This window comes from Pyrgilauda ruficollis, unplaced genomic scaffold (assembly GCF_017590135.1).
Source record: "Pyrgilauda ruficollis isolate IOZ18807 unplaced genomic scaffold, ASM1759013v1 scaffold59, whole genome shotgun sequence".
Taxonomy (NCBI): domain Eukaryota; kingdom Metazoa; phylum Chordata; class Aves; order Passeriformes; family Passeridae; genus Pyrgilauda; species Pyrgilauda ruficollis.
This window is the reverse complement of record NW_024527599.1, coordinates 5,951,401-5,970,337: the sequence shown is the minus strand read 5'-3', so window position 1 is coordinate 5,970,337 and position 18,937 is coordinate 5,951,401. Positions and strand designations below refer to the sequence as shown.

Here is an 18,937-nt window from a genome sequence, read left to right as displayed (position 1 = left end):
CCTCCACAGCTAATTTGGCCACAGGCACTTACACCTCCATCAGATCTGGCCTCAAGAATGTCCTTAGGCTCTGTCAGCCACATACAGCTGTGCCAGCAGTCAAGGCTGGAGCCATTCTGTTCAGCCTTGAGAGGTCCGTAAGGGACAGGAATGACAGCACAGGACACTGCACAGGGGGCCACAGGCTCCAGCAATGCCTTAAATCCACTTTGTCTCTAGGAACCAGGAGCTCTCTCAGGCTTCTGGGCCAGCACATCTGCTGCCCAGGTCTGGCTGTGCTATTCTAGGACTGTGATGGGCAGCAGCTGCCATCTCCCTCCTGCCAGAGGCTGGCTCTGCTGGGAATGCTACCCAGGAAGAGCTCTTTGGATCAACACAAGTGCTCCCTGCTGGCAGTTCAGTCCCCAAGCCTGTGCCTCTTCCCAGGACTGAATAAGAGCATCTCACACACTCAGGGCCCTGAGGAGCTCCGGGGCTGCTGAAGGATGCTCTGGTGGGCTGATGCTCTGTAATTAGGAGTGTGCTGTTACATAATTTGTTGTTGAATGGGCTCACCAAGCACATTTCACAAGTGACCCACTTCAGCTTATCTCAGCACACAGGCTCTGAGCCCCTCTAAAACAGCACAACACTGAGAGGGGCTGTGGGACATCTGGAGGTGCCCCATGGGATCTGAGGGTGAAGGACAGAGGCCGCAGCTGGAGAACTGGAGACCCTCAGGGGTCATCCCTACTCACCATCCAAGTTGTTTAGGGACATGACAGTGTCCAGGTCCGTGCCCAGGATCTCACCAATCTGGTTCACCAGGGAGGAGTCGTTGGCTGGGTACACAGCCACGTGGTCCCCAGACTCATACCTGGCACAGAGCAGGAGGAGAGCACATGGAACACCTGCACCACTTCTCGACCACCCCCAGCTGCTCAGCCAGAAGACAAGGGGGCTGGTGCAAGAGGCAGCAGGACAACACTGAGGTCTGATGCACAGGACCTGCACCACCAGGATCCACAGAGGCAGCAGTGACAGCAGCAGTGACATTGTGGGATAATGGTTTCCCAGGGATTTTACAAGGCATCTCCCAGGTTAACAGCAGTTTTGCCAGAATTCCAGCAAGGACAGGTCAATTTCCCAACAAAACAGAGCAAAGCTCCTCAAAACCTCTGCAGCTGTTATGTTAAGCCACCTGGATTCATGACTTCCTAACAATTTAAGGAATTTAAGCCAGTGAGAGGGTCTTAAGAACAGGGCTTTTTGCCTCCTATGCTCATAGACCTAAACCAGGCAAATACAGGCAAGAGCAATCCCCGGCTCTCCTTCTCTCACAGCTCAGCTGCCCTCTCATTCACTGAGTGACTTCTAGAGAATTCCTGCTACTGGGAATGCTCAGGTAGGACAGGAATGTGGGATGGGATGGACCCCAAGCAGTGCAAGAGCTGGGAGCAAGTCCTGACAGGAGGTACCTGGTACAGAAGCCCAAAGGGGCAGTGTTAAGGAGCAAGGTGCCCTGCTAAGTGCTGGATGAGGCTGGTGCCACATCCTTGTTCTTTGCTCCTGACAAAACAGAGGAGCAGTCTCCCCCAGGGAAGTACCTGATTTTGGAATTGGAGATATCCAGCTCCAGGTGCATCAAGTGTCGCTCCCCACCCTCGTTCAGCTTGCGGTTCTCTGTGACCTGAGCCAGGAAGGGGTTCTTGGCATCAAACGGGCTGCAAGGAAAGACAAAGGCATTCAGGGATTCCCTCCTGCAGGCTCATGGAGCTCCTTGTACCCAGGCATGCTCCCTCTGACTCCAGAGCAGGCTCCCATGATTTGCTTCCTGTTCCAAAGCATACTGCACCACAGCACAAACCAAATTACGATCTGCTGCTCCCCACACTGGCACAGAAACAGATCATGATCCTGCTGCTCCCCACACTGGCACAGAAACAGATCATGATCCTGCTGCTCCCCACACTGGCACAGAAACAGATCATGATCCTGCTGCTCCCCACACTGGCACAGAAACAGATCCTTTTCCTTCTCTGCACAGCCTAGCAGTCAACAGCTTCTGTCCCATTAAGGACACATGACAGAGAACTGGATTGGAGGCACTGTCACATTTCAAAGAAATATTTCAGGCTGCAATTAATGTTTAAAGCTCATCTCCCCCAGCAACACTGCCAGCAGCCATCATGCATTGGCCACTGCAGGCAAGGAAAGGCTCAGGACAGATGCTGTGGATGTACCAGCCAAACAGCACACGTGACCACAGCCATCTCCTCACCACGAATGATTCATTAATTGGGAAATCTCAGAGTCCCAGTGGAGCTCTGAGCCCATTTCTCTCGGGCAGAGATCTGCTGTGCTGCAGGAGTGGCACTGGCTGCACAGCAGGTGCTGTTACAAACACCAAGGAGCCACCAGCCAAGACCTGCCCCAGGTACAGCCTGCCCAGGGGGCTTGGCACTCACGGCTTCTGGTTCTCGTAGCTCTTGAGCCTGCCCATCTCCCCCGTGTAGACTTTGTTCATGTTCACATCTGTGTGCACCACCAGCTCGTACTGCCGGATGCTGGGGGAGAAAGGGGAGAGAAAAGAGAAAAAAGTTAAACTGATCCCACAGGGTACAGCTGGAACCATCATCTCCTCTGCTGGATTTGCTGCAACTCAAAAACAAATGCAAATTCCACCCCTTTGCCCCTCTGGAGACATGAGGGAGCAGGCAGACTCTGCAGAAAGCCCAAAGCAAGGGCAACCCTCAGCCTCCCTGGAGCCTCACAACCAGCACAGCCAGCCCCAAAGGAACCAAAGCCATCATCTCCCCACTCAGAACAGGAACCCAGAGCTGGGCTCAGACTCACACCAGGACAGGCTCAGGCCAAACAACCCCAGTCACTGCTATACTTGAGTCTGGAAGGGGAGGCAGTGCAGAGGAAAGGAACAGCAGCCCAGGGCTGATGGCACAGCCACCAGCCAAGGTGGCCAGTCTCTAATACCTAAGAGGAGCTGCTCCCAAACTCACCTGGACTCTTCTCCTGTAGCCTCCACCCCAAAGTGCTCACACACTGCTGGCCAGAACTGCTCTCTCCAGGTGATGAAGTCTTCTTCCAGGCTAGCCAGGGCAGAAGAGAGAGTCAATAACCCACCCCCATTCCCAGAGAAGCCACCTGAGATCCCTATGCCCTCCTCCCAACACTGTGGGAAAAGCATTTGCCTTGGAGCCAGGCACCTTTGGTACCTCCACATGCCCACAGATCACCAGGAAAGCACCTGCAGAGCACTGAGTGGGAACTGCTGCTACACCAGACACCCCTCCCTTCCCCAGCTCTGCCAAGGAAGGCTTTGTTATTTAGGCTTAGTCTTTAACAAACACAGCTCCCTGCTGTCCACCCCTTGCATGAGGTGACCTTCCTAAGAGGTCATTATTCCCCATGGCACTGCTAATTTCTCCAGGCTCAGAGCCTTCCACACAGGGCATATCCCTCCCACAAGGCCCTGCAGACCTTAGAGGTAGAGCCACAGGTTGATGTTATGTCCCAAAGTGCTCAGATGAACACACAGAGGTAAAAAAAGAAAAAAAAAAAAAAAAGAAAATATCATTGTCCAAGTTGGAAAATTGCTGCCTCCCACCATAAAACACCTCCCAAGGAGATTAACCTGCCTCCTTCACTGGGATGGGTGAGTTTATTCACACAGGATGCAGCAGGGCAAAGGCAGAGGAGGCTGCAAAGCCTGCTCCAGTTGTACCCATGGACATTCAAAGCTGAGGTGGGACTTCCCAGACACAGGAACCCTCAGAACACTCCCTGTGCACAGGGAGCTGATTGTGGGAGACACAGCAGACACACACACTCACAAACATGTCAACCCCAACAACAAGCCTTGTGGAGCTTATTTCTGGCTTGGTAGTGGAGCCAATTCCCTGCCAAGGTCCCTTCCAAGATGCTTTCAGCCAGCTCTGACCAGCCCCTCAGCCCAAGGCACTCACTTGCCATCGTCATCTCCCAGGCCCAGCTCGAAGATGCGCTGCGCTCCAAGCTCCTCCAGCCTCTTGTCCACATACTTCCCCATGGCATTGAAGTGCTCATAAGTTTTGTTCCCCAGCCCAAACACCTGGAAGGGAACACTCATGAGCATGGAGAAGCAGGAGGTGGACTTTCCACATCCATTTGACAACCTCTGGCCAGGTATCACCCCACAAAGGATGAAGAACAAAGACAGTGAGACCTCTCCCAGCTCCCTCATCAGCTCTCCAGTAAGAATCTACTACTAAGAGTGTGTGATCAGGAGGCACCAGCACCTCCCCTGAGCCTGGATGCACTTCCAAGAGCTCCTGCACATCTCCTCGTGGGACCAGTAAGAACCTGGACTGCCTGGAGGCCCATTGCTGGCCTTTGCCTCCCACAAACCACACAGTAAAATCTTGCTCACCACTTCACACAGAGTAGCCTCACATCTCCACCAGAGGATTTTACTCTCATTTGCAATATTATGCTGCCTAAGGAATTTGGCCAGGGTTTAGGTGAGGTGGTTGTTTCTCAGCCAGTTATTCAGCTCAGCACTGGAAGAGAGCTACACTAAATCCAAGTGATTTAATTCAAGGGAGAAGATCTGGCCCCAGGCTGCTCAATTAGCTTCTGAAGAACAGCAGCAGCCTGTAGCTCATTTACAAACCTGTATTCAGTGCCTTCAGGGCTGTTTGGGGCTGTTTATACCAGGAAACCCTGATGATTTAGTGGAGTGGAGACTCTGACATTTGCATTTAAGGCCTCCAGAAGTACATTTGCAGGTGTCCACAAAGCCTGAGCAGGAAGACAGCAGGGACCTCATCCCAGACAAGGTGTACAAGGCACAGACATCGTGTTGGGCCTTTCCCCAAGCCACTCTGGAGGGCTCTTGACCTTCCTGCCCAAATGCAACTCAAGAACTGGAAAGGGGCCACTTACTGCAAAGCGGAGACCCGACAGGTCGGCATCAGCCTCCTGCAGCCAGTCGTAGAAATCCTGGGCATTATCTGTGGGATCCCCCTCTCCATAGGTGGCCATGCAGAACACTGCCAAGGACTTGTCAATCTCAGAGAGGCGACTCAGGTCTGACTGCAAGCAGAGGAAAGGAGGAATCTTCAAGGATCCCACACTATGGCTGTTGGGCAGCTCCTATTCCCATAGCGTAGGTGTGCAAACAGCACCACATGTTTACAGAAGGGGTTGGGAAAGGCCAAACCCACCCAAAATGGCTGGGAAAATAAAAGGAAACCACCCTCACTGGACTGCAAGTCAATATTTCTGCTCCACCAGCAAGAAAAGCAATGGGATTTTCCATGCAAGGCTTTAAAGGACTAGGAGAATGTAGAATAGCAAGGACCAAGCCCGTACCTCCATCTCTCAGGCTGATCTTTTCTCCCCTAACTGACACAACTGCCCCTTGGCAGGGTCACTGGATTTTTTTAGGGGGCACTGAAAGGTTGTGACTATCCCAAGGCTGTTCAAGGCTAAATTACCAGGTCATACTCCTCTGGATCTGCTGCCATGCCCCGGAGGCCATAGCGATGGGCATCTTTGGCGAGGCGATTGGCAAACTCCTCTGCTGTGCCCGTCTGGGAACCATAGAAAACCACTATATTTCGGCCCTGGAGAGAAAGAAAAATCCCTTTTAAATGGTGATTAGTCATTTGGCAAATGCATGGATGAAGCACAAAGGAAATGCCTGAGATCAGGAATCCTGGACTGCAACCTTAAGGCAAGCAGGAGTCTGCACTTGTGCAGGACTCCAAGAGCTTGGCAGAAAACTCAGGGCTGAGCTGTTAATGAGAACATGACTCTTGCCACTCTCAGAGGGGAGATTCAGGTCAGACTAAAACCCAAAGCAAAGAATAAACTTTCCAGATTTATTCTCAACTCCGAGGCTGCAGCGTGACTCCTGGAAACAGGGAACACCCTGGATGAGAATGCAGAACTTGCCAAAGGCTCTGGGCAAGTGCCTAAGCACCAGAGCTCCTGCTCTGCTGCAAGCCAGCTACTTTGAAGTAGAACGAAAAATGCATCCAGCCCTTGCTTCCTCTTGTGTCCAGACCAGCAGAGTCAAAAGCTGACAGTTCTGTGTACAATTCCCATTGCACAGCCAGCCAGTTTGGGAATCAACCACACAGATAAATAACTGCCAGCCAATGACTTCAAAGTGTCTGCCATTTCCCTTCTGACTTTGATCTCATATTACATTATTTTTTTCCACCACTGAATTTTCACTTTAATTTCTTCTCTAAGAACAACTCTCAGGCACAGACTAAGAGAGCTATTCCTGGCTGCTCACACAGCCTTCCTCTCTGCAGCAGCCATGTGTCTGTATCCAAACCAGCTCCTCCTGCTGACAGTTTCCAGAGGAAACTGGGATGGACACGAGCTCCCCCACCTTCCCAGCACCCGTGGAGGCAGAACAAGCAGCTTACCGTCTTCTTCATCTTCTCAATGAAGCTGCTGTCTCTCACTGGAGCTGCTCTGAAAGACAGGAGGAACCTCTTTTCAGATGAGCACATTCATTTTTGAGGTCAGGAATAAGCAAGTGGGAGAAAAGTGGCCTCCAGACCTCAGGGAAGTTGCCCAAAAGGGTGTGAATCTCCACTGACCACTGTTATTCACCTTGTCCCAGGGATGCCTATTGCTCAGCCACAGGGCTTCTGCACACAGCCATGCAGCAGGGATTTGGAGCACAGGGGGAAAAGCTGAGCTCCTCCCTGGCCCCCATCAGTGAATCCTCCCATGGGAAAAGCCCAGGCACACAGCCCTGCCCACCAGGAAACCCTTATCAACTGCTCCGAGAGGTTTCACAGCTGAGCAGGCTAAAGGATCTCACAGGAGCAGGTCTGCAGATAAGTCTCAGAGGCCGAGCCATGGTTTGAAAGAAGGGAGTGGAAAACTCCCTCCCTTCCCACACCACCACGGGCAGGCAGGATCAGTCCTGAGCCATGCTCCCCAGGGCACATCCCCCAAACCTGAGGTCAAACAGGGCTAAAAATCAGCTGTTTCTACCTCCAAACAGCATGCCAGCCATGAGCCCCAAGCTGGGGAGCCCTGTGGAGCAGGCACACACAGCTGATCAGACCCACAGAGCTCCCAGCAAGACCCCCACTGCCAGCCAAGGTCCTGTGGAGCTCATGCCATGCTGGGTTCCTGTTCCCAGGATGGATCTCCTGCACAAAACATTTGCATTACTGTATAGATGTGGCCTTCCCTAGCTTGGAAGGGGAAGAAACCCCAGCAGAGCCAGAAACATGGAGGTGGGGATTCACACTGCTGTAGCTGCCCCGTTAGGGAGGGAGCCAGAAGAGCTTTGATATCCTCAGCACATCTTTGGATTTTCAGTGTCATGGAGTGAAAACAGCCCAGCCCTGGGGACCCTGGGAACCTCCCAAGCAGAGGTGACCATAACTACAGTCAGATTAGGTGCTGGGAGCTTTTCAGAGCAGGCCAGGACAGAAGCTCCCCTGCTGTCCTCCCCCCAACTTTGCTAGCAGGGAAGATGAACATGGGACCCGTTCCAGTTCCACAATGGAAGAATGCAAGGCCGGGTCTCCTGTGGGAAGAGAGAAGCCTCCAGGCAAAAAACAAATGGTTTTGGCTCCAGCCCATGAGAGAATGTGAAGAGCTTGCTAACAGTTTCCTCAACTCTGTAGCCCAGAGGGAGGGATCCTTGCGGATGTGCCGAGGCATTTGCGGAGAGCACACACAGGCAGAGCAGCAGGGTGGGGGACGTTCATCAAACATCCCTTCCAGCACCCCTTGCTACCCAAAGGGATCAAGGAGCTCCATAACTGGGCCTGACAGCTCTGAGCATCAACAGTCTCATACAAAAGACAAAGCACACACAAAGGACAAGCAAAGCTGACCCCAAAAAGCTCCCCAAGGCAGCCGTGCTCCCAGGAGAGCTGCTTCACACCCCTGCTTGGCTCTCTCAGCAGTTAACAGTCCCCCCATGTTGTCATTTGTCCCCTGTTGGGAACTGGGATATCACAAATATCTTAAGGGAGCAGCCTCAGCCCTGCCCACGCTGCAGCCAGGACAGGGCTTGGGAGGGCTCTCAAGACACAGCTCTCACTTAGTTTTTGTCTCCTTGGTGAACTTCTTTAATTCCTGCCCTCTGCAAATGAGATCAAATTAAAACAACTGTTGGTTTAACTACTAAACAAAATGCTTTTAAAGAAGGAGAACAAGACAAGTTTTTAGATCCTTTCAACAAGCTCCCTTTGGGAAAGAAAAGGGAGCAGCACATGGAGCTCGTCCGTTTTCAAAGGAGGCAACCCTGCACTGAAGTGAGTGCTGGAGAACAGGCTGTGGCTCAGATACAGAAGAAATAATGACCCTGGCTTTGGAAAAAAGGCTACACAACTCCCTGAAATTGCTTCATCAGGGTGGCCTGAAAATCTGAGCAATGAAAACACGCAGGCACCGAAGGCAGAAACTACACACATTTTCACTGCTCTGCCAGGGAAACTTGGAAGAGAAAGTTTGTCCTCAGCAAGGACTGCTCTTACAGCTTAGACAGCTCAAGGTAGCAGCTACAAGCACTAGAAGAAGCACTGGGTGGAGGGAAGGGAATTAACCCCATTGTCAGAGTGAGCCTGTAACTTGTACAGCTCTCCCACCCCTGGTGAGAGCCCACAGCAAAAAGAACTCCCAAGGGCTCTCTGTCACTTTGGTTTCAGGAGAAAGAAAGGATGGGAGAAAGCTTCCAACAGCTCAGCAAGAATACCAAAGTCTGTCTCAGCTGAACATCTCTCCTTCAGAAAGCTCCTGTTCCCATGGCTTTCCTGCTGAAAGCACAGATACATCCAGAAGTGAGGAGGCAGCCTGGATGCTGCACAGAAACTGAGCACCGACAGCAGGGTCTCCACTGGAGCAGCCTGCTTCCAAGCAGAGCCTCTCCCCTTCCTTCTCCTCCTGTTGCAGAGGGAGGAGGCACCCACTGCACCCAGCTTTGGAGCTGGAAGGACCCCACCAGCCCACCAGGCAGAGTAACTCACCTGGCCACGGCCGGCTCTTCCCGCGGGGCCGAGTACACACAGCCCATGGCAGGGCAGGGAGGAGGCAGACAAAGAGTCCAGGGCAGCTGTGTCTGCAAAGGGAGCTGTGGGGGGACGGATCTAACTTAGCTCTGGAGCCACAGGCACACAGGCCTTTCCATTCTGCTCCTCCCGGGCGTTAAAACCAAGCATCAGCCTTTTGTTGAGGAGAAGAGAGCCGGCACAAAAGGTCCCGGCACGGGTCATAGCAGGAGTGGTGCCGTCCACTCCGATCCTCGTGGTGGGGCTTTGGAAGTTACTGAGTGGATCTGCGCAGTCCTGAGAAACTGCAACATCTGGCAGCAGTGGCAGAAAGGAATTAGGAGTGGAGAATGAAACCTCCCAGGATCCTCCGCAGCACACGTCCCTCTCCCATCCGCACGGAGCAGGGGACGGGACACAAAACCCTCCCCCAGCCTCGTTCCCTTGGAAACTGTTTATATCACAGCTGCTTTTATATACTCTTTTATAAAAAAAAGAAAAAAAAAAGAAAAAAAAAGCTTGATGCTGCAGCTGAATGAAACGATTCCAGACACTGCGTGAGCAACGCTTCGGGTAACTATGGCAGTGCCATTACGGAGGCAGCTCAAAGGAGTTTGTTTTCCTCAGGATCCTATTAAATTAAATTAGAGATGGTCTCTCTCACACACAGGCAGCAGAGAGCTAATCAGGCTGAGGACTTGGAGCAATTCCTGCCACAGGAAGCCCTACAAGTACCAGGGAATGGATTTCTGCATGGCTGCAGAACAGAGATAAGCCAGTTTCTGTCCCAAACAATGTTAAAGAGGCGGGGAGAAGGGAGAGGGTGGCACTCAGCATACCAATGCCTGTCCCACCTGCATCTCCCCAGGATGACTGTCTGCAGAGTGGGGACAGGAGAAGGGAAAGAAATCTGTGATTGAGAAACTTGCAGAGGAGGAGCAGCCAAAGAGCAAAAATAAATTCCTGCATTCCCCGGCAATGGCCCTGTGAGGAAGTGCCGTGGTGGCCGTGGCTGCTGCTGATCCAGAGCTGCTCTCCCTAACAACATCTGCAGAGCAGGCTGCAGGGAGGGCTGCTCTGGTGGTTTTAATTAAGTCTGAAAATGGTCAAAACACAAGCAATGCTCAGTCAGTGGGATCCCAGCCTGGCCCACACACACGTGTTACATGTCACAGGTACAGGACACCACGTATGCAGGAAACACTGCATGTGCTGGGTTCTGTGGAACTTCAGGGGAGGAAAACAGCTCCACTTGGCTTAAGGGTGAAGATCAGCAGCCTGATCCCTCTCCGAGCTGTGGCTGAACCTGGAGATGCATTGCTGGGGCAAGATCATGATGATTCCCAGGCCACGCAGAGAGAACCCAGCCCAGCTGCCATCCAGAACAGGGCATCTCAGCCTCACATCTGCTCTCCCACAATCAACGGCAGTAACAACAGTGGCACTTCCTTTGCAGACCCTGCTGAGCTGACATGGTTTTATGAAGGTGTGCTGCTCCCAAAAACCCCAGAAGGGCAATGAGGTGCTGGATGCTGTGTTTAGGTCAGAGACTCTGCTTGCAATCTTCAGCATTGCAAACACATTGCTAAAGCAGCAGCCACTGTGACGTGTCCGAATTGTTATTTAGCACCTTCATTCTCCAGAGTTCTGAGGCTGAAACTCGGGGGCCAAAGTGACACAACTGAAACCATCACCCAATGCCATCAGATAAAGCAGTTCAGGACACTTTGGCAGAGCTGCAGAGAACGAGCTGAAGAAATGCAACCCCTCTAAAGGTCAAGGCTCTCCACTCCAGCCAGAGACAGCCCCACTGAGGCCTCTCTGCCTTCATGAGTCTGGGACAGCTCCCCTGCCCCCCCATACCCAGCCAGCCACAGGCAGAGGCTGACAGTGGGACCCTGATTTGCTTGTTCATCAGAAAGGAAACTCCACCCCAAATTGAAGGATTACAGGAGGGAAGGAAACCCAAGGCTGACCAAGTTTGTTTTCCCACTCATTTTCCTCCCAGTTCCAGGCATCCCATAAATCCCAGTGCAAAAGCTGCAGGAAGTCACTGTCTCTGTCCTGAAGGATGGATGTGCCACCAGCCACAGCCTTGGCTTTTAGGGTCACACTGCCCTCAGACCAGCTTGATGACCACAGCAGGGCTGCAGCAGGGTACAGGGAAAAAACACTCCACAGCCTCCTCTCACTCTGCACCTGCCTGCTGACACTTTTCCAGAGTGCAGCTGTGTCAGACAACTCGCTGAACCACCTCACCTCTCCGGTTATCAGCAACAGGAGGTGCTGCTGTTTCACATCTCCCACTAGGAGCAGTTGCTCCCTCTGCTCGCAGGGACAGAGAAGGCAGCACAGACCCCACAGAGGAAACAAAGTGCCCATGAGGCAGCTCAGAGCCAGGACTTGCAGCCAGGCTGGGATGGAAGCCCATGTGCTGAGGCCCTGCAGCAGAACAAGGTGGTAACACACAACCAGAAGTCAAAGCTTCCCTGCAAGGTCACCACAGCCTCTGGAAGAGCTGCACATGATGGGCTGTAGGTGGAATCAGTCACAAGGATGGGGAGCACGGGAGCCCAGGCTGTGCCATGGCAGGATCCAATTTCAGATGGATAGTGCCCTTTCCCCAGCCAGCTCAGCTCTCACTGCAGCACAGCCATTCTTACAATCTCCAGAGGCGACCACGTGCACTGACACACACAGCCCTGGCTGGCAGGCACGGCAGGGAAAGCATCCCAGCAATCCAACAGAACACATTCCCAAGGGAAGGCTGGGCTGGCACAGGCAGCTGGGCTGCTGCCAGCCATGTGTGCACCCATGGCAGCACAGCCAGGGCCACTGCTGCCCTTTAAAACCCTCCCAGTCAGAAAAGGTACTTTCCAACCTCCTGCTACGCCAGAAACAAAGAATGAACTAAAAAATTCAGCAGAAAACTGATGTTAAGTTTGGAATGTGACTGAGACAAGGAACGAAATGCACCCAGATCTCCACCTGTGTGGCTCGTTCCTGGCCCAAAGCCCTTTGCAGGAGACAGGGTGGAATAAAGCTCTCCCTCTCCAAATCAAGTCTCCCACTCCAGGGGTAACCTGGTACCAAAAGCCAAACATGTTTTACAGGAGCTGCCAAGCAGCTCATCTCAGGAACTATCTCCCAGCTCCCCAAGACTATTCCTTTCCTTCATAGCCACGGGTTGATAAAATCTCCAGTAGGAAACCTGTTGAAGAGCAAGCAACCTTTCTCCAGATTTTATTAGAAAACACTGAGAATTAAATCCTTAAAGAGTTTTGAAGTACAACCAGAGGCTTTCCTGCCTTGCTTGGGAAAGGCCAATTCCCAATTTGGGCCACACGGTGGGGTAAGGCAGAACTGCAGCCTGGCTCTTCCACCAGGATTTCTGCACTGTGAGCAGAACCCACAGCAGCTGAGGGCACAGAAACGCCCTCTCACCGACCTCCCACAATCCAGCTGAGCTTCCCAGAACCCACCACAAGCAAGAGAGAAAAGCTCCACTAGAGCCACGCAGCCTGAGAGTTGTTACTTACACTGACTGCATTTTGGGGAGCTCAGGCACTTCCTCCTTTTTCTTGCGGAAGAAGAACCAGTAGGTAAACAGTCCAGTGATGAGGGAGATGAGGAACACGTCTGTCATGCTGAAGAGAGAGTCCTGCTGTGCAGTGCTGTCAGCAGCAGACATGGTTGGGTCCATGCTGGGCTCTCCCATGGCAGTCAGAGGCACTGTGAGCAAGGAAAAACAGTGAGCACCAGGCAGCCACATGGGACAGCATTAAAGCACACACAGAAAATGAGTTTTGCTTTACACTTAGTCTTAGGAGCACAAGGCTGCCCAACAACTCTTTGGATAAAGCCCTTGCATCACAGCTCTGCAAGGTTCTTCTGTGCCCCAAGGTGTCCCACCAAGCTTTTCCTTCCTGTTGTATCCATGCTGATCCAGCTGAGGGAAAGCTGTTTGTGCTTTCCCTCTGCCAGCAGCATCAGAGCAGCCCCACACTCCAGCCAAGGAGCCAAAACAGGCTCCTACTGACACCCCAGCAATACCCAACAGGGACTCATGGCCAGCCTTTACTAAAGCCCTTACTCACCACACAACCCCTGGGGTGTTACTGAGGGATGACTCCACTCTTCAGCCACCCCACAGATCTGGGGCTTCCTCCCTCCTTCCCACAAGGTGACAGGATGCCCTGGCCCCACTTCTGGGCTAATAAACCACAGAGCAGGACTGTGGCACCAACCCCACTGAGCATCCTCACAACAGGTTGTTGCAACACAAATGATGAGTATTTCTGATTTACTCCATTGCAGATTGGATTTACTATCCATCTCTCCCTGGCTTCCCTTTGGCTTCCCAGCCCCCTCCATGATCTCCAAATGTTTAACTTCCATCTCCTTGAATTGTTCCTTTACACTTACCAAGGCAGAGTTTAAGCAATTTGGGACTTGCCCACAGCCATACCCAGAGTCTGTGGTAGCAGGAGGGTGAACACCCAGCCCTCAAATAATCAGGCAGCCCTATGGCCCCTGTCCTTCCCCTGGGGAGCCACCCATCCCTCCCTCCCTCCCTCCCACTGCTGTGCCAAACCTCTGAACTCCTCTGACCCTAATCCAGATGGCAAGATTATCTTCCCTACATGCAAGGACACACTCTGTCCAAATAAACAGATAATTAACTCTAAACTTGATGTGGAAGGGCAAAGTGACTTTCTCTTTGTACTTGGGCATCCTGCCAGCCCAGGAGACCATGGACATTTGAATTTGCAGAAAAGTGACTCAGCCGTGGTGTGTCACAGGAGGGAGAGGATTTCTCAGCCATGGCTGAGAAACAAAAGTGACTGAAGTTGAAGGTTATGCTAATACATTCAGGAGCTGGGAAGAGAAGGGAAGGTGATGCTTAGGGAGCACTAATGAGGGAGACTAGGTATAGCCTTCAGCAAAGGTCAGCCCCTTGTTGTTACCCCCACAAGGGCAGTCCAGCTCCAGACAACACACAGCCCTGTGCCACAGGGCACCAGCCATAAAGAGCACCCTGTGGAGCACAGGGAGAAGTCCACAGCCACCTGGCAGTGACCCTGGGTGGGTACTCTGGCAACCCAATTAGTGCTCAACCCCACAAGAAGTTTCATTTGGTGGAGAACTTGGCAAGTAACTGCATTACAAAGAGCACTAAAACACCACTGCAAAGCTTCCCATTAGGTTCCCACAGAAGACACCGAGGCAGGGTGCTGGAGGAAAAATAAGTGTGATGTGACTGCAGACAAGCAAATTGCACATTCCTCTCCACCAGACAGGTCACCCTGTCCTCCCTCCCTGAAAAACAGACTTTCCATGCCTGGATCTTGGAGCCAAGCAAGAGCTGGATGTTACTTCTGTACAACTGTAGACTAAACTGTTAGTTAAAGCCTCTACAGCTGGGGCTTAGTTGCCAAAAAGGCACAGTTCCCAGGAGGATCCCTCTCCTCCTCCTTATCTGGTTCCAGTAAATCACCAAGGAGCTGGTCTGGCAATCAGCACCAGGGGAATATGCTGGTGTGGGGAAAACGTTGCTGATTTATTACTCTTATTCCTGATGAAAGCTCAGAAATTTTAATTACAAGCTCTTCTCCTCTTCCCCTCTGCCACCCAACCTGTAGGAATTTCAGCCAAAACCTGCCAGTCTTCATTTCACAGAGTTTTGGGGTTTTGGTTCTTGCCATCTCACTCATCACTTGAACTGTCATTACATCTCAGGGCAAAGAAGCCCTGAGTGGTCCATGATTCTTAGGGAGCCTCAGCTGCTGCCTGTGCACAGCACAGCCCAGCTCTGCAAAGAGAAGGAGGAATCAGTGCCCAGACATAGGCAGGAGTAAGTATCTCCAACTCTGCAAGGTGGCTTGGTTTTTTCAGCAGCAGTTTCACTGCCCAAATTACACAAGGGTGGACAATTCCCCTCATACAGGGGATGGCCATGTCAGTAAAATATCCTCAGAACAGCCTGTCTTTCACTCACTTTTCCTGAAAATCCCAAGGCACATAAGGCAATGACAAACCTTTGCTCAGAGGAAGCCATGAATAAACACAAGGCTGATGCAGACCACACTGAGCTGGTTTGGGGCAGGAGCTGCAGCTCCCTCCCTTCTGAGCACCAAACCCAGCAGCAGCTGAGCCCTGGCAAAGGCTCCTTGCTCAGGACACAGCAGCCTCCCTTGTCACCAACTGCACGTGGAGAGAGCTCCAAACCAGCCATGTTTGTGGTGAGCAGCACCTGGCCCACAGCAATTCCCAGCTCCAGACAGCTCAGACATGGATATTCATGAGCTGCCCTGTGTGGGCAAAGAATGAGGGCAAGAATGAGCCTGTGCTCTCCTCAGCCAGGTGAGGGCTTTGTCTCCAGCCAAAATTCACGGCTGTGCTCCGAGCAGCAGAGCTTCAGCTCCCAGAGCAGAGGGGGTTGGCTTTCTCAAGCCTCCAGAGGTGGTCTGCTCTCCCAGGCAGGGCTGCCCTGGAGAGGCATCCTTGGGGAGGCAGCTCCCAGGAATGCTGCCTGGGGGGATGTGGGGGTGGAAGCTGTGCTATCTCCTTGCCTTGACCACACTGCAGCTCTCCAGGGCTTCAAAGGGGAGCCCAGCAGCTGCAGCCAGGCCACCCACCCACTGCCCACAGCCAGGGAAGGGAGCATTCCAGGAGGCTCATGGCTCTGGTGCATGGAGCAGAGCTCCTTGCTCTCCTCTCTTCATTCACAGTCTCCACACCACAAAGTTTCTACACCGACCTCTAACCCTGGGAGGAAACATGGTCATGGCCTAGTGACAAAAGCTGCTTGAATTTTGATGCTGGGCTCCCTCTGGTCCTGGACATTTGGTTATTCAAGGCCTATATCCCAGCTACAGATTCTTCTTCTTGCTTTCCCTTCACCACTCCTACCTTCAGGAAAAGCAAATATGTCAAATTAGGTCTAATTTCTCTTTTTAAAGGCTTGTCTTAACTCAGGAACTATTGAACTCACTTCACCCAGCACAGGAAGATTATTACTCAGTTTATCTGAGTCTTACCTAGCTGGCTGTAACAATTTTTTTCCAGAAGTTCACAGCAAATTTGTCATTTTCAAATGACATTTTCATGTAATTTTCAAATACATGTCCTTTACTAACTTCCTGTGAAAAGAAACCTGACTCTTACTTGAAATTTAGCTATCCTGGGAATCCTACAGTCTCTGGAAGGGCCTTGGTAGAATCAAAATAGGTTTTTAAAAGGAAAAGGAAATTTATGATGCAGAAGTAAAACTTTCCCTGACAGCAGTATCAAGGGTGGTCATTTTATCCACAGTGTTTATTATATCTTCAATCAAAGTAAGACAAGATGTCCATATCCCTGGGGCTTTTTCTAATGGTGGCTCCAGTTCCTGGATCCCTGCTTGTGCACACAGCAAAGCCATCAGTCTCAGCAAAATGTGAGCATTTACATCACACAGAAAAGTCACAACATTTTGAAAGATTGCTATCAAGCAATGCTGTGTTTTAGCACAGCTTTTCAGCCCCTGAATGTGAGAATTTTCTTGATACATGGCAGCTCACAATAATTCAAATCACCAGGGACCTTCTCTGCACATCTCTGTGCTAGCAAACACTTCATCTTCATATTAAATTAAATGTATTCCTCATTCTCATGCACACCTTTTAAAAAAAAGGACTGGAAGCACTCTCAGTGCCAGGCATCCTCAAATTCCCCATGATTTCCATACAGAGTAAAGGGTCTATAAGGTCACAGGGTTAAAAATACTTAAATACATATAGAAACAGTATTACAACAAACAAGACAGGAGTGATGAAGGCCAAGTGATCAGCAACCTGAAGAGATTTATTCTCCTTCCTTGCATCAGGAGATGGTACATCAGATGTTCCCTGGGACACAGCACCACAATCACAAAACGTGGCTGGGAGGTTTCCCCTTGTGGAAGTCACCCTGTGGCATCTCCTGGTGACCAAAAGCACCCTGGGACACAGAACCAAAAGCACAAAACGTGGCTGGAGGTTTCCCCTTGTGGAAGTCACCCTGTGGCATCTCCTAGTGACCAAAAGCCTTGGCTCTGAAGCTGAACTGGCAATGTGGGCAGGAAGTTGTCTCTCTTGAGACTGAAGTAGCCTTTTTCTTAACGTAGTATCTGTGATCAGTTTCAAGTACCTCAGCTGGACTTCCCAGTCCCAGACCAAGACTGCAGCCTGTGACTCTTGCCCCAAAAAATGAGTGACCAAGTTCTGTGCTTGACTCTGCCCCGTGCCACCATCAGCACACCCTGATGTGCAGCGTCAGCCTCGCCGAGAGGGGAAGGAGAAGGAAAACTGCTGAGCAAGCACAGCCCAGGCTGCTCACTGCCCCCACCTCTGATAATCGATCCCCAGCAGCAGCTGGAGCACCAAGGAGCCCCAGACTGCAGCCCAACACTCCAGAGGGATCCCCACAACGCCCACATGCCCTGCAGACACTGCCTGCCCTGGCACGGCTGGCACAGGGGCTGCACCCCCAGAGCTATCAAAACACCCCGGGTTTTCCCAAGCATCAGCACCCTTTGGACATCTGCAGATAAGCACAGGAGCTGCAGGTGGAACCAGTGTTCTGCAACATGTGCAGACTCAGTGGTGATGGAGTCAAAGAGGAATTGCGTGACAAATGTGCAATGCCACCAGCCACCCTCTGCCCGACGCTGGCACCGGTGCCAGGCTCCATTCAAAGGGAGCTCAGCAGGGTGCAGGCAGAGGAGCCTTCCCAGCCCACAGCAAAGTCCAGGCTGTCTCAGCTGAACAGCAGCAGGGTTTGGACCCAAACCACCCCTGCAGCAATGAGATCCCCTCGTTTCTCACATCACAGTCCCAACTGGAGCTCTGGAGCACCCATCCCCTCTCCACCAGCCCATCCAACCCCTGCAGCAACACTTACCAAAGCACTGCTTTCCAGATTCTCATAAACAGGAGTCCATGCAAGTCTAACTGCAGATATAACAGCAACACATACTCAAAAAGCTCCTTCAGACTGACCTTCTCCAGTTCAGACTCCCACTGAAGCCCTGCACAGCCACAGAGGGCAGGGGACAAGGGGGCACTGCTGGCAGGGAGGGCACTCGTGCTCCCTGCAGCCTCGTGACAGTGACCCTCATGTCCCTGACTCAGCACAGGCATCACGTTAGGGAGCAGAGAGAAGTGCAGCTGTCAGGATCTCCAGCTGGGAGCTCTGCGTGGCTGGGGATGTCACCACTGCCACCAGATCTGCCAGGCTCCTCTTTCTGACCAGGAAGGACCATCCTCAATTCCCAGGGCAGAGGAAGGTGTGTGTGACCAGATTTCCCTTCCCACCTTGTCTGCCCCAGGGATTGCTCTTCCTCTTGTGCTGATCATGGCACAACACAGATTAAGGGCACAATCAGCCTTGAGAAGAAGCCTTTAAAAAGCCCACTTTTAAATCAGAGACAAATTTTTTCCACCAGCATCATGGCACAGCCCCAAAATTCAACCTCAGAATAGACACATAAGCGATAAGCAACCAAACCAAGTGAAAACTCCAATTCTTTGTACAGCACTGACCTGCAGCCTGAGATTTAGGTACAATGGCAAAACAGGAAGGCTGTTAATAGAAATTAAATAACTGAAACATCTGGGAGGAAAAAAAGAAAACCACTGGACCGGTCTCTTACAGGTTTGCAAAGTTTGTGGAGAGCTCACAGAGACTGCAGCACCAAAAGGAAGCTACACTGAGACCCCATCACTCCTCCCAGCAGTGCAGTAGAAGGAAGAGACTTGCCCACAAACAGGAATGCAGTCTTGTGACCAGACAAGGGCTTTCTTCTTTCACCCACTAATGACATCAGGCTGTCAGGAAGAGGAGCCCCACAGACACAATCCCAGGAGGAAGGAGGAGAAGCAGCAGCAGAGACAGAGGGGCTGTGG

The 18,937-nt window shown here is 51.8% G+C and overlaps 1 protein-coding gene across 6 annotated transcripts in view; it reads right to left on the bottom strand.

The window, feature by feature from the left end:
• The window catches only part of LOC121361636 (NADPH--cytochrome P450 reductase), a 29,002-nt gene that overhangs the window by 3,582 nt on the left and 6,483 nt on the right, over positions 1–18,937 (bottom strand). For 4 of the 6 annotated variants that reach the window (XM_041482541.1, XM_041482546.1, XM_041482544.1 and 1 more), the window contains 9 exons: positions 12,551–12,743; positions 6,420–6,468; positions 5,475–5,603; positions 4,921–5,070; positions 3,963–4,087; positions 2,997–3,086; positions 2,448–2,546; positions 1,587–1,703; positions 738–856 (listed from right to left, as the gene is read on the bottom strand). In XM_041482541.1, coding sequence (XP_041338475.1) covers positions 738–856; positions 1,587–1,703; positions 2,448–2,546; positions 2,997–3,086; positions 3,963–4,087; positions 4,921–5,070; positions 5,475–5,603; positions 6,420–6,468; positions 12,551–12,729 — 1,057 coding nt within the window. In that variant the 5' untranslated portion in view covers positions 12,730–12,743. Of the gene's footprint in view, positions 1–737; positions 857–1,586; positions 1,704–2,447; positions 2,547–2,996; positions 3,087–3,962; positions 4,088–4,920; positions 5,071–5,474; positions 5,604–6,419; positions 6,469–12,550; positions 12,744–13,436; positions 13,510–17,933; positions 18,092–18,937 lie in introns of those variants that run through there. The other 2 variants (XM_041482543.1, XM_041482547.1) reach the window with 2 other exon arrangements.